The sequence below is a fragment of the Podarcis raffonei genome, chromosome 12 (genome assembly GCF_027172205.1).
Source record: "Podarcis raffonei isolate rPodRaf1 chromosome 12, rPodRaf1.pri, whole genome shotgun sequence".
Classification (NCBI taxonomy): domain Eukaryota; kingdom Metazoa; phylum Chordata; class Lepidosauria; order Squamata; family Lacertidae; genus Podarcis; species Podarcis raffonei.
The window spans coordinates 53,918,649-53,937,812 of record NC_070613.1 but is presented as its reverse complement, the minus strand read 5'-3'; the positions used below and the strand labels follow the sequence as shown (position 1 = coordinate 53,937,812).

Below are 19,164 nucleotides of genomic sequence, written 5' to 3'. Positions count from 1 at the left end.
TATGCATCGGGGACGTGGGTGGCGCTGTGGGTAAAAGCCTCAGCGCCTAGGGCTTGCGGATCGAAAGGTCGGCGGTTCGAATCCCCGTGGCGGGGTGCGCTCCCGCTGCTCGGTCCCAGCGCCTGCCAACCTAGCAGTTCGAAAGCACCCCCGGGTGCAAGTAGATAAATAGGGACCGCTTACTGGCGGGAAGGTAAACGGCGTTTCCGTGTGCTGCGCTGGCTCGCCAGATGCAGCTTTGTCACGCTGGCCACGTGACCCGGAAGTGTCTCCGGACAGCGCTGGCCCCCGGCCTCTTGAGTGAGATGAGCGCACAACCCCAGAGTCTGTCAAGACTGGCCCGTACGGGCAGGGGTACCTTTACCTTTACCTTTATAATATGCATCAGAATTCCATCTTCTGGATCAGCTTAATAAACAAGAGGCAAGTCTCATGCTCTGAAAGCAACTTAATCTGAATACAGGCAACTTCTGAGCATTCCCTTTATTTGGTGATAAGATAATTAGTGTGATTATATAACTTTTCATTATTTATGAAAGCCAAAAATAGTGAACTAAATAAAAAGAAGTATGCATGTAGTACAGCTTCAAAAAGATAGCAGAATGACATTGTAGGGTGGTCCTTTGACATTCCTGGTTTGTCTTTTTGGATGATTGGTTATGTATGTTCTTGGAGAAGTGTACGTATGCATAGCTCACTACTTGTTTCCATGCTTTCATGTGGTTATTGGGTTAATATATTGCAAAACTGGACGTCCGTGGGTCTGCCTAAGTCCGATTATGTGATGTGCAAATAGTTTGTGCCATTGTACAGTAGAATCCTGCATAACAGACAGCACAGTATATGTTTAAAAAGCAGTAACAATGGGTTTCAGTGTTCTATGGAAGTGTAATGAAATAAAACCAATAATTTCAGTGTCTGGTATTAATACTTTTACAATGCTGGTTTTGAGCATTTGGTAACTTCATTTTGACTTATTTATTGTTTCATCCTTCTGGACTCCATTTGAGAGGAGTGTTATATAAATATTGCTGTTTAATGAACTAATTTAATTATTTTCAGGGTATTCTTGAACTGGGTCCTAAATACATCCTGAAAATGTGTAGTAGAAGAGGTATCAGCATATGGGTAAGGATTGACATTTTGTGTTATAAATATATTACCAGCTATGTTGGTCAGTAGGATGATTTGTAGGTGATAGTTTCCATTCAAAGCCAGCATTGGCGCATGTTACTGAAAAGCATCAGGGCCTAGCAGAGAAGGGGCTGGGCTGGGCTGATGGAAGGCTATCCCAAGGCCTTGGGGGTCCTTGGCCAGCAGCTGAGTGATGGATAGCTGGTGTTGGGGCTGAATGTGTTTTGTATTTATTAAGGAGAATAATTTATTGGGAGACCGTTGTCCCTTTTAAGCAACTTTTTGGTAAGTTGAATAACTGAACTTTGCTAATGTTGTCGGTTCCTGTTTGATTTGCTAAGGGCTTCTTGAGAGAGAACACTACATGAAATAGATGCATTGTAGATCATTTTGTTTTCTAGAACTTCATCTTTATTATTAACAAGTAAAACCTGAATGAAATGCTGCACTATGAGATTGCTTCATGCAGCCATTCACTTCTCTGTTGGCATTACATGTCGACTGTGGTGGGGTGTGTTTGTGTGTGACTTTTGCCTTGAATCCATCACATATTGTGAGCAACCTCTGTAGGTGGGAAGTAAATGAATTGGAGAAGGGAAGCATCAGAGGACATTGTAGCCTCCCATGCTCTAGATGCTGCATGGTCTAGCATTGCCTTTAACCTCTCCTCGGTTCTAAACCTGTCACCTGTGTGATGCTGGCATCACAGCTCAGTAGTTGTACAGTGCAGGTGACTGGCATTCTGAGGGACCGGTTGGACAGCCCTTTGTGGGCATTGGCTTGCTCCTGACTTCACTCTTCTCTAAACCTCAAGTAACTGTCTCTGGCATCTTGGTGGGCTATGTGCACTTATTTCTTGCTGTTCTCCTGTATTCTTGAGAGGTTGAATGTACAACAGCTAAGCTTACTTGTTTAGGGGGAAGGATTGACCGTCCTTTGCAGCTGTTTTTTTCAGAGTGTTTTGTATACTCCTGAATGCCTCCAATATGCTTAATCTTTCCATGCGTTCATGGGTATCTCTGTTTTGGCCACAAAGCCATCAGCATAGCCCATCCAAATTCAGCATCAGAGGGAGTGAATATTAAATTTTGCATGAAAGTAGCATAAAAAACTTCACTTTCACCAATAGGAATTGGTTTAATTTAAAAAAACCTACCATTTCAGCTCTCACACAACATAATAAAAAATTGTAGATAAGAATAAGAGAAACAGTTGCATAATAATATGTATTTTAATTAAAGTGCCTCTTATATTAAATGCTGAGTATTGCTTCTGCTCTTCAGTTGAACCATGCCTTTCATTTTACAGGCCATTGAAGGATTTTCTTGCTTTTTGGGGACAATTACCTTGAAGTTCTTGATGTGCCTAATATTTGGAACAGCTGATGATGTAAGTTTAAAACTTCATTGTTTCATTTGTTTACTGTCAAAATTCTTCTTGTATGTCTTCTTCATCATATAGCCCCATTTATACGTTTAAAGCAGTAGCATACCACTTCAACCCCCCCCCAAGAATACTGGGATATGTAGTTTCTTAAGGGTCTGATAATTGTTTGGAGCCCCTATTCCCTTCACAGAGCTACAGTTCTCATAGTGGTTTAAAAATCAGTCTCTTTTTATAGGGGTCTCACAATTTATTGAAAATTAAGTGTTACAAACTATTGAAAAGAAACATTCGTTGCTGAACACTCAGCAAAACTTTCAAGCAGTGCAGTTGTTTGAGTCTTTTAATCAAATAAAATCTGTCAGGATGGTAAAGCACTCAAAACAAACAAACAAACACCACCCCAAATTCTCTCTTTCATAGAGCATACATTTCTGAGCACAAATTTTGAATTCTGAACATTATAGAGTGTAAAAATTACAATAATCTTCAAGCACCTTAAGAATTAAACACATATAATCTTCCACTGGATGCATCGCAAATTTCATCTAATAAAACTGCAACATGTCAGTTATATGTGGCCTAGTGCAGGGGTTGCCAATGTGGTGCTCATTGATACCATTGTGCCCACGTGTATCTCCTATGACACTCGCAAAAAGTCTTGGTAAGTAGTCCCTCAGAATCCCACAATGCGTGAGAGAGGCTGCTTGCTGTCCTCCACAGTTTCTGTTTGCACTGACTTGGTTTCTCCTACATTGAACACGCACCCTTCAACATGCCCACTTTCACTGGATGCTGGGCTTGGACACCCACAGTCCTGTTCTGAACAGAGGAGAGCTGTCAATAGTTATCTCTGAGCAGTGGATAATATAGGTGCATTTCCCATTACGTATGGAGGCATGTCCACACACGTTTGCTATCCCATCTCTCTGCCCTTTTGGATGTGGCAGTCAGTTTGTGTTACACCATGCCCAATAGCAGCCAGTTGGCGATTGGTGCCCAGGGGCACTTCTTTAAAATTTCAAATGTGCTCACCCACGCAAAAAGTTGACAACCCCTCACCCAGTGTCTACTATATGGTCTACAAGTTGTTTATTCTTAACATGGCAAATTAACTGCTGTTCTTTTTCTCAGACATTTCCATGATCTTTTATTTGTATTGAACCAATTTTAATGTAGCGTAATCCAACATTTTGTACTTTACACCCTTTTTTTTTAATCTCTGAAATAATGCATTTAACAAACATTTTCACTGTAATTTCTTACCAGGCTCATATAAGCAACCTGCTGAAGGCAAAATTTACTGGTTATAGGGATTTTCATACTTCAATGTACACATGTGCTGTGGAGTTTGATTTCATGGAAAAACAGGTAATTAAAAATCAGTGGATGAAGTATGGAACACCTTAATGTTTATGCAGTTTTTTCTTCTTAATCAGAAAAATAATGTTTGATTGGAATGCTATTTTTTTAAACAAATATAACAATTCAGGATTCTTCTATTGCTTAATGAAACTGAGTTAGCAGTTGATATAACAAAATATTTGGATAAAGTGTCAGTGTCTTGACTTTATTACAGGCCATAATTTATGTTCATGAACAGTGAAGGTTGAAAGCTTCGGGCAACAAATGGAATCATTGAAAAACATTATTCAGATTAACTGCACAATAGTTTTCACAATTTTACTTGGATAGAATAACTTGGGGAGAGGTTCATTGTGAAAATCTAGAGTAAGAATGTCTGAAAAGAAAATGGTTTTGTAAGAAAAGTTACTGTGCATAAAATTTACCACCATTGAAACTGTGTTTCAGACTCCAGTAAAGTACATGAAGACACTTCTGCTTCCGATAGTTCTTGTTGTTTTTTCAGTAATTGTTATGAAGGTAAGGTCTTTGCTGTTTTTCATCTGGTTTACATTTAGTGTGTATACTATGCTAAAAGGAGGCAGTTAATACTTAAATTTGAGTATGTCTAGCATGCATGTATTTGCACATACATACAAAAAGAGCGGAACATGTGACCAAAAAGCCAAATCAAAGTATATGAACTTGGATCTGGGCTTTTCACTACATGTTCCGTTATATACCAGACTTATTTCTGCAGGCATCTTTAAAGACATGCATGTTGATTACCAAAAATGAAAATCTAGTCTACATAATCCTGAAGATGGAATTGCTATTAAAAAGAGCAATTATTCCAAAGTATGTAATTGGAAAATTTTGTCTGTTAACCTTTGGAAAATTGTAATTTTGGCATATGATTAAATTTGCTTTAGAGAAAAGGCTATTTAAAACATGTTCTTGTCTGTTCACAGACATTTCAACATGTTGTGTGTCGCAAGGAATTATCTGAAAGGTAAATAAATTTTGAAATGAGAGTGCAAATCCACTGAATGAATTATTACCTAAAGGACTATATGTAATTGTGCAGCCAAGCTTTGCTCCTATTATTTACTTCTAGTCTCCAGTTAGTTTTCCCATCACTTTGTGGAATGAATATGTACAGCAAGTAAATGTTTCTTATGCCTTGTGAACATGCCAGTAATCTAGCTGGGTTGCAATTAGTGTGCGTATAGAGGTCTTGCCATGTAGTCTTCCATGCCCTGTAATTACATTTTTAAAAGCAGTGATCCTACTGAAAATTGGAAATTAATGAAAGACTTTTACAGTGGTACCTCGCAAGACGAATGCCTCGCAAGACGAAAAACGCGCAAGACGAAAGGGTTTTTTGTTTTTTGCGATGCTTCGCAAGACGATTTTCCCTATGGGCTTGCTTCGCAAGACGAAAACGTCTTGCGAGTTTGTTCCCTTTTTTCTTAAAGCCGCTTGAAGAGGCGCAGTTGCGACGGACCATGCTTCGCAAGACGAAAAGACTCGCGGAACGAATTAATTTCGTCTTACGAGGCACCACTGTACTGCAGTTCAACAAATGCATCAGAGCATCTGTACATATGAGTAGGCCCCAGATTGATAAAAAAAATAAGTTTACAAAATAAATTTAGTAGTAACATTTTTATTGTAACTTTGTAATAACTTAAGGGACTTATAAATTAAAAACACTGCAATATTTTTAATTTAGTTTGATTGTAAACAGAGGATGTGTCCTATAAATAACTATTTGTAGCATAAGGCATATTGATTCCATTCAATAAACAAATAACAGTCTTACTGTTCTTTGTTCAGACAGGAGGAAAATTTCAATCATGGGGAGGTAAGGATCTCATCCTGCATGAATTATGTTACAACTCTGCTTATTGAGCTCTCCCTTGATAAGTTTAGAAAAGTTACCTTCTGTGGGAAATGGAAGTGCTGATTTAAGAAAAACAATGGAGATAGTGAGAAATGATTGCAGAAGTTTAAATTGGTGGTGCACATCAGGGTTCTTACAATTGAAATTGCAAACATAGGCCAGTTTCCTTGCTGAGTTGTTTGACGTGGACAAAAACTGCTTGTTTGGTGTGGATTTACATCAAACTGTTCTTTTACATAGGTGTGAAGTGCTAAGTATCAAATGACAGGTTTTAACTTTGCCTCCTATTCCTGCCTCGGAGCTCAGAAATTTACTTTGGGGCAAGGGCAAAGAGTCCAACATCTTAAATCTCCCTGCAGGTTATTTTTTCCTGCCCAGGACTGGGATTGCCAATCTTAAAACCTCCAGTGAAAACATAACACTGCAGGAAGGGTAGAAACCCTCTAAGGCCTGCTTTCGAGGGGAAATTATGTGCTATCGGTTTCTGTTGGGGATGCTGGGACGAAGTCACAGTCCCCAGAGGCGAAAGATGCTCTGCAGAGGCATCTAACACGTCCTCTACTTTGTGGGGAATTTATGGAGCAAGTGAATGTGGTGGTGGTGATTTAAGAAGTATCAGGATGAAAATGGGCCTGGGAACTTGGCTGTGCCCCAATACTTTGCCCCAGTATTGCTTCTTTTTTATATATAAATTTTTATTAGTTTTTCAACATAAAATAAGACACATCACAACACACAATACATAAACAAACAAACATATAAACACGTATAACTTCATAACCTCTTTTTCTTGAGCCAAATTTCAATGACTTCCCCATGCCTCCCTTTCCTGCATCCCTATTTCAACTTTTTCAGCAACCCCTGATCTCAATTACTTATGGTTCACTTTTTTTAATCGTTTTTCTCTTACCCAATCATTTACCACTGCAAATCTATTTTACATTACCCATGGCATTTTAGCACTCATTAATTTTACAACAGTTCTTAAGATAAAGTTTAAATTTCTTCCAATCTTCTTCCACCGTCTCTTTTCCTTGGTCACTGCCCCAGTATTGCTTCAATGTTCACAACACCCCTATTGCAATGATTACTTGAAGCATAGCCACAGTTTACGTTTAATCACATGTGCTGTGCGCACACAGAAGAAATGCATAATATCTTGCAATTCCCTTCCCTGTAGGAGGACAGGTCCAGGCAGCAAAGGGCGCATATTCTTCATTAAAGTGAATGAGTAAATCCTTATACTTCTGGAAGTTCCATTTACACATCAGAGTTATCTTCTCTGAAACTCATCAGTATGGGTTATTTGCATCCAAATCATTGTTGGATTAGAGTGGTGGTGTGGGATAAAACCAGAATGAAATGGAATTCAGTTATTTTAATAAATGTACAGAAAAACGCAGCCATTAAAATTGAGCTTCAAACTAGTCTCTTCTATTCCCACGGGGTATTCATTTTTCTAAAATGTTTTGTCTCTCATTCATAGTATTTCTCTCCCCTGCCCCCCAATGGGTTTAAATGTAAAAATAATGCAGTGCTCCAAGGAGCATCTATATAAAAAGGTAAACCTTCTTTCTTATAGTTAATAGGTTTATGTTCATAGTTTTGACAGCTCTTTTAATAAGCATTATTTTCTTATGCCTTTGTGTTTGTTTGTTTTCAGATAGTATACCATGCACTGCAGCTTATATTTTTTACTGTTCTTGCTATTTTATTTATGAGACTAAAGCTGTTTCTGACACCTCATATGTGCATCATGGCATCCTTGATATGTTCAAAGCAAGTAAGCTACTGTTTTATTTGTCCGGCAGATGTAGTAATTTACTTAATATGTTTTACAGAGGGGCTGATTTGGCATTTCAGTATGCCAAATGTTTAATTATTTTGAATTACAAAAATATATAGTTATTATTAAATACACAATACAGAAAAACATGCTATCAAAATATTGTGAGCGGACAGAAAACATACTGCATATATACAATATAAAGGATAAGAAATCAATGGAAACTTGTGTTAGTGACAATACCTTTGTCTAATGTTATCTCTCAACATAAATTTGTTCCAGTGGTCAATATTGATATACATACAGAGCATCCATGCCTTAGTCAATAAAATGACACAGCCTAATTATTTTAATTTTGATTGCATTAACATGCAAGGAGATAACACACTGTGCTACAGTGGATACTTCTAATATCGATATTAGAGTTTATGGTTATTGTTAATTTCAGTGGAAAATGTATCGTGAACTGGGTTCTCATGTTTTTCCGTGTAATTTGTTAAGCTGGTGTTTAGCTGGTGTTTTGAAAAAATGGAAATTTAGAAACTTAAGTTGTATGTACAGTTAAATGGCTTTTAATTTCTTCATATCAGCTGTTTGGATGGCTGTTTAGCAAAATCCAGCCTGGAACACTTGTTCTTGCGATTTTAGCAATGATGGCATTTGAAGGGGTAGCAAACCTTCAAAGAGAATGGAGCATTGTGGGAGAATTTAGCAACTTGCCCCAGGAAGAGCTACTGTTATGGATAAAAGAAAAGACCAAACCAGGTAAAACAAACACTTGACCCCCTGCTTTTTTTGTGCTTTTGTGCTTTTCCTCCCAGTATCTGCTACAGCATCTATCATAAGGCAAGCAGCAATTTTGTGTCCTGTGTTGAAGAACAGGATTATTATGCTGTTTTCCCCAGTGTTGTGTTTTATAGTAAGTGACATAAGAATGAAAGGACCAGTCTCTAAGGTTTCTGTAATTGTATTGTTTTATAGTACACTAAGACTTGTATTAAGTAGAGAATTTGAAGTATTATAACTTTAAAATATCAAGAACAATGTAAGAACAATTAAAGTACAGTGGTACCTCGCAAGACAAAAAAACTGGCTAGACGAAAGGGTTTTTTGTTTTTTGAGCTGCTTCGCAAGACGGTTTTCCCTATGGGCTTGCTTCGCAAGACGGAAACGTCTTGCAAGTTTGTTTCCTTTTTCTTAACACCGTTAATACAGTTGCGACTTGACTTCGAGGAGCAACTCATAGAACGCGGTGTGGTAGCCTTTTTTGAGGTTTTTAAAGACTTTGGTGATTTTTTAAGCTTTTCCAAAACTTTCCCACAAGACGAAAAAAATCGCAAGATGACAAAACTCGCGGAACGAATTAATTTCGTCTTGCAAGGCACCACTGTATTAGATGAAATCTGATGTAGTTTTAGTTTTGCCACTAAGAATGATGTCATGCCTGAATGTATTAATATGAATGTACATTTTGAGCTCTGATTTTTAAAAAGTTTAGTCATCTTTACTTTATTCTACATTTTTACAATATTTTGCCCAATTGTTTGATTTTTTATTTTCTTTTATATATTTCAGATGCTGTTTTTGCGGGTCCAATGCCTACAATGGCAAGTGTAAAATTGTCTGCTCTTCGGCCTATCGTGAACCATCCTCATTATGAAGATGCAGGTTTACGGTAAGATTTAAACTTCAAATTTTAAGGCTAGCTATATTCTGATTTACTCAGCAAGGAAATTGATGTAACAAGACTTCTAAAAATTGAGAATAAGCTGTGCCTTTTGCTCCCTGAATTATATGAGCTGGAGCTTTGTGTGCTGGGATACTTGGACTTTTGCAGATTGCATCTAAAATGCTGTTTCCGCTTTTGATTAGTGTAATCTTATCTCTTTTTTATGATTCTGTGAGGTTCTACAGGTGCAGCATGTACCTTTTTTGTTGAAACAAACAATGAAATGGGACTGGCTTGTGTTCTTCCAGGTCCTTTGGTTTATTATACCGTATAGAGGTCTCTGGCCTCCTGTGTGCTTTGAATATATTGTTCACAAATTATCATACTCTTGGATTAAAAAAAAACTGGTTGTCACTGGGTGCTTTAAAAGGGAAGTTGGTGACTGGAGTATGATCTATAGAGATGGATCAAAGGTGGTGGTGGACTGAGCAAATCTTATTTTGTATTCTTTGGGAGGAAAGATTAAAATACAGGGTTGGATGAGTTTGAAATTAGCTGGGTAGTTTCAAATAAACATGTTAATTGATTTAATATAGCATTATGTTGTATTGCTTTTTGATTGATTAAAATAGGATGAATAAAATATAGTTATTGGCTTTAGACAGAAGCTTTGCCGTAGAGAGAGATGAGTAAGTCGGCGATAAATTTGTTTCCTTCAGGCATGCAAGCTCACTAATCCTGTGGTTTCTTCTGGCTTAAAATGAAGAGTGTGAGTTGCTATTGTATCAACAAGCTGGAGAGCAGGCAGCAGCAAAGGGCAAACTCCTCCTCTAAAAGAAAACAAGGCCTGCCAAAAGACTGCAAAATATTCGCATTCCTCCCAAGGAGGAGAGTCCTTTCAGTTTTGTGGTTCTGCCTTTGACTTCAAAGCAGCATCTCCTTGCTATTAAAGAGATCCTACTTGGCAATAGAACTTCCCCACCTCTGTTTTTTCTTCAGCCTTTTTTGTTCTCCCTAATGCTTCTAGGACGGATGCGGGTTAACTCTGTGGGTTAAACCAGAGCCTAGAACTTGCCGATCAGAAGGTCGGCGGTTCGAATCCCTGCGACGGGGTGAGCTCCCGTTGCTCAGTCCCTGCTCCTGCCAACCTAGCAGTTCGAAAGCACCTCAAAGTGCAAGTAGATAAATAGGTACCGCTCCAGCGGGAAGGTAAACAGCGTTTCCATGCGCTGCTCTGGTTTGCCAGAAGTGGCTTAGTCATGCTGGCCACATGGCTCGGAAGCTGTACGCCGGCTCCCTTGGCCAATAAAGCGAGATGAGCGCCGCAACCCCAGAGTCGGTCACGACTGGACCTAGTGGTCAAGGGTTATAGAATCATAGAATCATAGAGTTGGAAGAGACCACAAGGGCCATCGAGTCCAACCCCCTGCCAAGCAGGAAACACCATCAGAGCACTCCTGCTCCCTTTACCTTTACCTAATGCTTCTAAACAGATGGGAGAGGGAAGCATAGTGAGGGAGGGTCTACTTCTGTTCACCTCAAGTAGCCAAATGTACAGAGGGGCTGATATCGCTCTCCCCAGAGCGCATCACAAAGATCAAGGTGGTGACCAGGACATTGATGTTGTCCAACAAAGCCAACATCCCATCCATGGCAAAAGTTCTTGCCCTGTGTATTTCAGCAGCCCAAATGACACTTCGGGGCAATCACTGCTCCCACCAGTTCCTGTGTCCACTTTCCTCCTTTCAGAGTTCTCCAGTAGCTTTGTCAAGCCATGTGATGGTAGACCAAGGACTCCAATCCGCAAAGAGGGACTCCCTTTGGAGATGCACCAAGAACAATAGTAACCTCGGGTCTGCGGCACTGAGGTGGCCATGGCTCAGTTAGATACCAATGGTACTTTCCCTGCTCCATTAGAATCAACAGTTGTGGAAACAGACAAAGCCCCTTTAACCTTAAGAGCTTTTCTTCATAAGAGGTGGAACTAGACACTGACACAGAACTGCAGCTCTTTGTAAGTCTTAGTCTGTGTTAAAGCAACACCATTCAAGCCTGCTCATATGATTCTTCAGCCTGAGGTTCACAAAGATCTGTTTGGTCTTAGTCCCTTTGGCAGAACACAAACTCAAAAAGCAATGCCTCTCCCCACTCAGGATCTCATTTGACTGAAACATGGAAAATGCATCTCTGTCACAAAATATTTAAGTAACTGAGTGAATATCCATGCTCTCTTGCCTGCTTGCTATAATGGAAGTTCATGGAAAGGCCATCTTCCCAACCTCAGTTAGCAATCAGGAGGGCAACACCAAAACAGTTACCTATATTCCAAGGTGGGACAAACACCTGCTTAAAATACCAGCTGGAAAACCCTCCTGTTGAAGAATGCATCCCTAGAAGCAAACACATTGACATACAATGTTAGGCCTATGTGTGTTTTCTTAGTCATTGTTGTTGAGCCAAAAGTCTGCCCGTTTCGCACCCAGGGTTGGAGCTGTGGTACTGGGTTTTTCCCTACTAAAGTCAAGTTCTGAACCTTAGAGAGCTCTTCTTCCTGGGAACCAGCACCAGGTTTTTGCTTGGCACTGCCTTCTGCCACAGGAGGAGTTAACCCTTTGCTATTCCCTGTTCTTTGGCTCTTGACTAAAAATAAAACTCATGGTAAGTGAGGCTTTTCACTTTCTGTTCTGACACTTCAGGAAGTAACCACCTTCCTTCCATTTGGGGTTAGGATTTGTGCTCCAGAAATTATTTCATACTTGTTTCTGATTTGCTGGCAAATGTTAACTAAATCAGGTATTAGCTACCAGTATGTGCTTTTTCCATTTCCTTGAGTCCTTATCTTACTAGTTTTGTTTATCCTCCTGTGTATTTTACCACAAATATATATGTCAGACATCTCATGAAGTATGTTATTAACTATATTTAAAAAATACACCAGAGTAAATTAGCTCTCTCCACAATACCGCAAACATTCTTTTCCACTTTACTTCAGTGATGAGCTGTGTATTGTTTGCTCAAGTTTTTTTTTCCCTTGGTTACTTGGTATATTTGTAGCTTTCTCTTCCTCCTAGGGCAAGAACGAAAACAGTTTATTCCATGTATAGCCGAAAACCAGCAAAAGAAGTTAAAAGGGAATTGCTGAAGTTGGGAGTAAATTACTACATTTTAGAAGATTCTTGGTGCCTGAGGAGATCTAAGTAAGTAATCAGTATGTAAGTTTACCTTGATCATTTCCTACCAGTGATCAAGGGGTTTGAGTGCTTTCTTTGCACTGGCTGGTTAGGAGAAAGTGCAGGTGCAGAACTTTGGGATTTTTCTGTGACATCTTGTCATGCTGAGGTGGTTTGGGAATTTGGCCACTCACCTTCTATAAACCCTGAGGCATTGGTCAACTCTTATTGGTGGTGTCCACCTTTAGTCTTTGAAATTTGGGCAGTTGGTGCTAATGGTTGAAAGTGATCTTCAAAGCAATCCTTAAAATTAGAATTTTGCTTTTGTAGCCGCTGTGTCAGATACAGTATGATATTATGCTTTTTGTTGCTTCTTATGTTCTGAATATTAATAAGATCTACTTGGATCTCTAAGGATTTTCTTAAGTTCGTATGTGCATCATTGTGGAACTTTGGAACCTGAGTTTTTGAGGACCCTTAGTAAGGATTGGTCATTGAAATTAGATGGGTTTTTACATCAGGGACAGCCAATGTGATCATGCCTCCCCCTCCTCCTGGTTTTGTTGGGAATACAGCTCCTGTCTTCCCTGACTTTTGCTGACTGGAGTTAATGGGGATGTGAGCCAAAAACACATTAAGGGCACTACATTGGCTACCCCTGTCTTGGATAGAGCTGTGTGTGCTTTAAATCCTCCTCCTCATCCATCGAGTCATTTTATATTGTGACTGCAGACAGATTCTGAATCAAGCTACTTGAGCAGCACTGTCATTGTAAAGTTTCTTGGCAAGGATGCCAATTTTCATAGTATTTTGCTCTAGATTCCACTGCATTGTTTAAATGTTGGTGTGGATTTTATTTTTTTTATTTTGTTTAAATCATTTTTATTAAGTTTCCTATTTTAACAATCCAATCAAATCACATTAAATGTTCCAAAATATACAAATACATATCAAATAGTCCAAATATTCTGCCTGAATTATAAATTTTTTGTTGGGACTTCCCATGCTTCAAGTTCGGTTGGGGCTCTGATCATCATATCTCTGCTGCCTTTGATAGCCTTTCCAATAGTTCCTTTAAATCTTCCTCTTGTTAACCTTCCTTCTTTCATGGCCTCTGAGTTGTTTCCACAAGCGAGTTGAAATAAGCAATGATGTGTTTCTGTGTGAATTTTAGTATATGACTCTCCGCTGTTGTTGCAGTATCTCCTCACACACTGGTGTTTGTGCCGAATCAATCCAAAAGTCATTTTGCTGCTGGCAGTTCCGATGAAATCAAATCTCGGCGTTTGCTCATTAATTTTCCCAGACCGGTTGCAGCAAACATTAGCCTTTCCAGGGGAGATTTACCAAATCGGACTTGAAATACAGATAATGACATATTAAGAGCTCACCTCCCAATATGACTATTTCTAACTCTGCAGCTCGGTCTTATTCCATCATGGCGGATTTCCAGATTAAAAAGTGTGTCATGTCTCCTTCAACATTCTAGGAACCCATCCTGTTGGTGTGGATTTTAATACAGTGGTACCTCGGGTTACAGACGCTTCAGGTTACAGACTCCGCTAACCCAGAAATAGTACCTTGGGTTAAGAACTTTGCTTCAGGATGAGAACAGAAATCGTGCGGTGGCAGTAGGAGGCCCCATTAGCTAAAGTGGTACCTCAGGTTAAGAACAGTTTCAGGTTAAGAATGGACCTCCGGAACGAATTAAATTCTTAACCCAAGGTACCACTGTAGCATGGATCCTAAGAAAGGTTGTGGATGAAAAGTTTCCCATCACCCCCCCTCCCCAGCAGGAATCTGCACACTTGATAAAGCCTCTCCTGAGGGTCGGCCCTGCATAAGCTGTGTAAAATGGTGTCCAATTTTGGCCTAGATCCTAAATTGACTAGTTCGCGGAATGCAAGTTTCCTAGTTGCATCCCACATTGTTCAGGAGGGACCACAACCCTTAGGAGAGGCTTTAGAGGAGGGATAGTGGGGTTTTAGGATTAAAGTGATTTAGTAAGTCAAAAAGTGTCATGGGGGAAAGTATCAGCTTTGTTGTCAGTAAAATAATTACACTTGATCAGTGTTGTTCTTCCGCCATTCACTCAAATGATGTGTGTCCTGTTTGCTAACAGTATTTAAATCCTTTTTAGGCCCGGCTGCAGCATGCCAGAAATCTGGGATATAGAAGATACTGCCAATGCTGGAAAAGTTCCCTTATGTACCCTCATGAGCATGGATTCCAGGCCATACTTCAGAACCGTCTTCAACAACAATATATACAAAGTATTAGAAGTTACCCGGGAATGACTCTTCAGTGCAACGCATTTTCTGACAGTATATGTATTTTTAAACTGGCAACTAAGTAAAAGAGAGCTCTCAGTTCAGTGTCCATTAAAACCAACAGGACTTTTGACATTCATTTTAATGGATTGCACCATTAGACATAGGCTGCGTTCCAGAGAATTCTATGCTCAGGAAGTTCCTTTGTCAGTTGTAGCAACCAAAGCTTTGTGCCTACATAGGCTCTATCCCTTTTTCATATTTTAAACTGTGTAGCTGCATATAGGGCTACTTCATTGGATCAGCCTTAAATGGTGAGTCCAGTTATATTTATTTGGAAATACATTCCATTGATGTAAATGATAACGGCTTCTGAATAAATATGTTCAGAATTGGAAGCGCTAGGGTGCCAGGAAATATAGTATACTGCAGGGAATACTAAACTTTTACAATGAGGACATTTTTAAAATATTCTCAGTCGTAGACTTGGGTCAGTTCTTTAAAATTTGCTATGCAAATGTTTATGTGTTCAAACATTTTTAAATAAATAGTGATCCAAAGCAAGTGAGCAAAAATGGCTGTGGAAAAGTATGCCAGGTTTCAAAATCAGTGAAATTGCAGAGACAGATGATCTTTCCTAGTATAGTCAGTGCATCTTTCAACCCGAAATAGCTAAGAAGGCGCAGCATTCCATACACAGTCGCCACATTATATTGCTAACCCCATTCCCCCAGCATGCATCTCATATTGCACCTTTTATGAATATGTATATTTTTTGTGAAGGAATTGGATAGTTTCCACTATCTCATTTATGTGCAAGTGGCTGTTTTTATGAAAACCGATGAAAAATCCCCAATGTTTTAGGTCATTTTAGAGCTAGGTAATATATTTTCAGTTTTTGTTCTACATGGAAATTATTCTGAATAACTTTGAATTTCATATTTTAGATGGCAAATGTGCACAATCCACAATCTTCAGCCTTCTTTTTAAAGTAGTTGCTAAAATCAGACCAATGAAACTAATTTTAGTAAGCAGTATTTTTGCTACCAGCTGTTGAAATGGTTTATCACCAAAGTAGACAAAACTTAACAAATTTTGCACATATGAAATATTAACAAGGAAAAAGTTTTCAGGGTTTAGAAAAATCTTTTTATGCTTTGGCCTTAATTTAGTAATAGAACATATTTTGCCTACCTTGTAGAAAGAAAGTCTAAATTGATAGGAAATAACATTCCCTGAGAAACAAAATGTAACCACTAGAGCAATGTAAAATAAATGGAAATAAACTCATTTCAATTTTTGTGGCTCTTTTATACATCTTAGAATAGTTAATTTATGTAAAAGTAAAACTAATAGTTTGGCAAATATTAAATAAACTACAACAGTATTTTTGCCATTTTAAAAAAACCTGCCACGTATTTTGATTTCTGCTTTTAGTGAGATTCTGATGATGATGCACAGCTCCACTTCAGGCAGGAATTCACTTTTTTCATTGGTAGAGCAAGACTGTCATATGCGTGAGGTGGGGGAACACTCTGCCAAAAAGGCAATATGAATTCTGTTTATGCAACAGCTACTAAAAAACATTGCAAATCATCTAGATAAGGAACCATCTGGAAAACTGTTTGTTCAGCTCTCTGTTGAATTTTAACTTCTGTACTGCAGGCACAGCTTTGTCTGTGACTTAAATGTAGTAAATTCTGCAGCAAGAAGCATAATTTATTACATAGACTATTAAAGTGGATTTCAAGATAGTGATATAAGAAGGATTAGCCATATTTTGGTTGTGTCTCACATTGATTAAAATGAGGAGAGCTAAAGAAACGGTTTTAATTGATTTTTTTTAAAAAAAACAACCTCATTTTGTTTCCTATTTGTTAAGACTACCACTAATGAGGATTGGGCTGTGGAAAATTAACATTCAAGAAGATGTCTTTTGTAATTATATTACAGCACAAAAATACTGTATTTTTATGCATTTTATGCCAATTGTTGATGTTCGTGGTTAAAATAAAAGCTTTGTTCATATTTGTGCTTCTGTGTAATAATTTCTGGAAAACTTTATTGTTGGAACTTTTGGTCAGCAAGTATTTATAAAATGGCATCAGTTAGCCTTAAGTTTCTTTTTAAAAGCTGCAATTCCATCATTGTTTTTAGGCATTAATTTATAAATCAAATATCCATAAATAAATATTCAGTACTATAAGAATGTTATTGGGTGTAACCAGACCATGCCTGCAAGTGTCTTGGAAGGTGACTACCACATATTAAACTAAAAGTGACAGGACCCTCGTCGCCTTTTCACCAGAAGTCCCACCTTTTGATATGAAGTAGTGTAAAGTTTATATTGCTTTTTTTTTAGGGTATTGCGTTTTGGTACCCCCAAACTGATGGAAGAGGTTTTGAGTCCCTCTAAAGAATGGTGTGATTCTAAGAGCATCCTGATAACAGAAAAGTTTGTTTGGGGACCGATCCTCCCCTTTATCCCTGATGCTAAGACAGATGTTTTGGGTCAGAATGAATATGTTTGGACACAGAATAAAAAAAAGGTTCTCTGTGGGTTCTTCCAGCTTCAAAATGACTCAAGCCATCAGCCATTTCCTGCCCCTTCTCAATACTGCTTTTTATTTCCTCCAAGCCAGCGAGAACAGCCTTACAGTTGGTTTTCTGACAACAAAGGAGACTGGCTGTGATATGCAGTGGTGCCCCGCAAGACGAAAAACTCGCTAGACGAAAGGGTTTTCCGTTTTTTGAGTCGTTCCGCAAGACGAATTTCCCTATGGGCTTGCTTCGCAAGACAAAACGTCTTGCGAGTTCTTGCGAGTTTGTTTCCTTTTTCTTAAAGCCGCTAAGCCGTTAATAGCTGCTAAGCCGCTAATAGCCGCTAATAGCCGTGCTTCGCAAGACGAAAAAACCGCAAGACGAAGAGACTCGCGGAACGGATTAATTTCGTCTTGCGAGGCACCACTGTACCTGGTTTGATGTGACGTTAGGGACAGAGTGGGTGGATTGAGAACAGGGGCAAAGGTGACATCTTGAATTAGCATTCCATTTGCTGACTTGCTAACCTATTCAGTTCCACCATGAAGCTCAGTTCCCCTGCATCACAGCTAAAGAACACCATGTGAATCTCATAATGTTCACGTACCACCATCCCAACATTCACTCACCTGAAACTGGCTGTGTTTAAAGTCTGGGGCTGAGGAAAATGTCAATCAGTCCATTTTATAGTTATATCTGAAATTTCATGCATATCAGTTAATATCTTGACGCTGCTCCACTGAATTGAAATTTGAGCCTTCACAACATAGGAAAATAGCCAAGTAAACAGCTATTTTTGTGGAGGAGTGTCAAGACATTAACTGATATGCATGAAATTTCAGATATAGCGATATAATCCCTAGTGTATTCCAGGGGAAACGACAATTAAAAACCGTACGGCCTCCAGCACAGTGCATCACAATTGCTACCACAGGTAGGAAACTCATTATGTGCTCTTCCAAGACCCCAAGCAATTCTCAAATGGTCTGTGGGCAGGGGAGCGGCAGGAGTTGGGGAGCCACTGTTTGCCAGCAAAGTTTTAAATGCTAATCAAAAAGTTTCACTACATTCTTGGACTTGGCATAGTGGAGACTCACACTTTTCCTTATCTTAGGGCTCTTCAAGACACAGCCCAGTCGCTGATTTAGCAGCCTCGCTTGCTTGGAAGGACACTTTCAGCCGTGTTTGTGACGGCACTTAAACTTACAATGGCTTAGGCTAATGTAGATCAATATGTTGAAACTGGGTGTGTGTAAGTGAAGCAACCTCAGTGAATCAATCCATTTCTGCTCTCAATACCGCAAGTGATTCTCGACAAAAACGGCCACAAACACTGACCTCTAAGCAATAATTTGTGCAACATGAAATTCCTTTGAGTGAGCAGTTGCACCAGAAATGGAGACTTCCTTTCATACTGCTCGGGGAGAGGGTCACAGTGCAGCTTATCCTTTAAAAGACACATTGGAACAGCACAATGTGCTCCGCCATTGAGCAGAAAACTAATGGGCTATCTCAAGTATGTTTTGATTGTACAGATGTGTCATAGTATCTGCCAAATACAGCAACAGTATTAACTCCAGTTGCTGCTGAAGAAAATTACTTTCTGAGTCAAACGTCCAGCTAGCAGGATATGACAAAAGTTCTGCTGCCTATAGCAGATATGCTGGCCACTTGGGCTTCTTATCAAAGGCTATACATTCCAAAGGTGTGGGTTTTTTTGTATAAAAATGACGATGAAGATCACGTGTTTTTCTAGAGAATTTCAGCTTGGGGAAAACCTGGGAGCTGGGGACCAAGCAGAATTGGGGCTGCACTCAGCTCAGGGATTCCTGGGTTAGACAGACCAATTGTCTGGCTGAATATAAGACTATGATTTTTGCATTACAAGAAGTTGGACTAACTCAACTCAACTAACTAACTAACTCCCAAGTCAACAATTCTATGATTCTACGACTCTGCTA

General features: G+C 39.1%; 1 protein-coding gene across 1 annotated transcript in view; it reads left to right on the top strand.

Annotated features, from left to right (window-relative positions):
* Positions 1–16,690, top strand: part of DPY19L1 (dpy-19 like C-mannosyltransferase 1) — a 32,869-nt gene extending 16,179 nt beyond the window's left edge. Inside the window, exons 11-21 of the mRNA XM_053409551.1 lie at positions 1,063–1,128; positions 2,443–2,523; positions 3,787–3,888; positions 4,330–4,401; positions 4,833–4,873; positions 5,701–5,728; positions 7,431–7,550; positions 8,144–8,318; positions 9,129–9,228; positions 12,294–12,419; positions 14,533–16,690. Of these exons, the coding sequence (XP_053265526.1) occupies positions 1,063–1,128; positions 2,443–2,523; positions 3,787–3,888; positions 4,330–4,401; positions 4,833–4,873; positions 5,701–5,728; positions 7,431–7,550; positions 8,144–8,318; positions 9,129–9,228; positions 12,294–12,419; positions 14,533–14,689 (1,068 nt within the window). The 3' untranslated portion in view covers positions 14,690–16,690. The remainder of the gene's footprint in view (positions 1–1,062; positions 1,129–2,442; positions 2,524–3,786; positions 3,889–4,329; positions 4,402–4,832; positions 4,874–5,700; positions 5,729–7,430; positions 7,551–8,143; positions 8,319–9,128; positions 9,229–12,293; positions 12,420–14,532) is intronic.
* Positions 16,691–19,164: the final 2,474 nt, after the last annotated feature.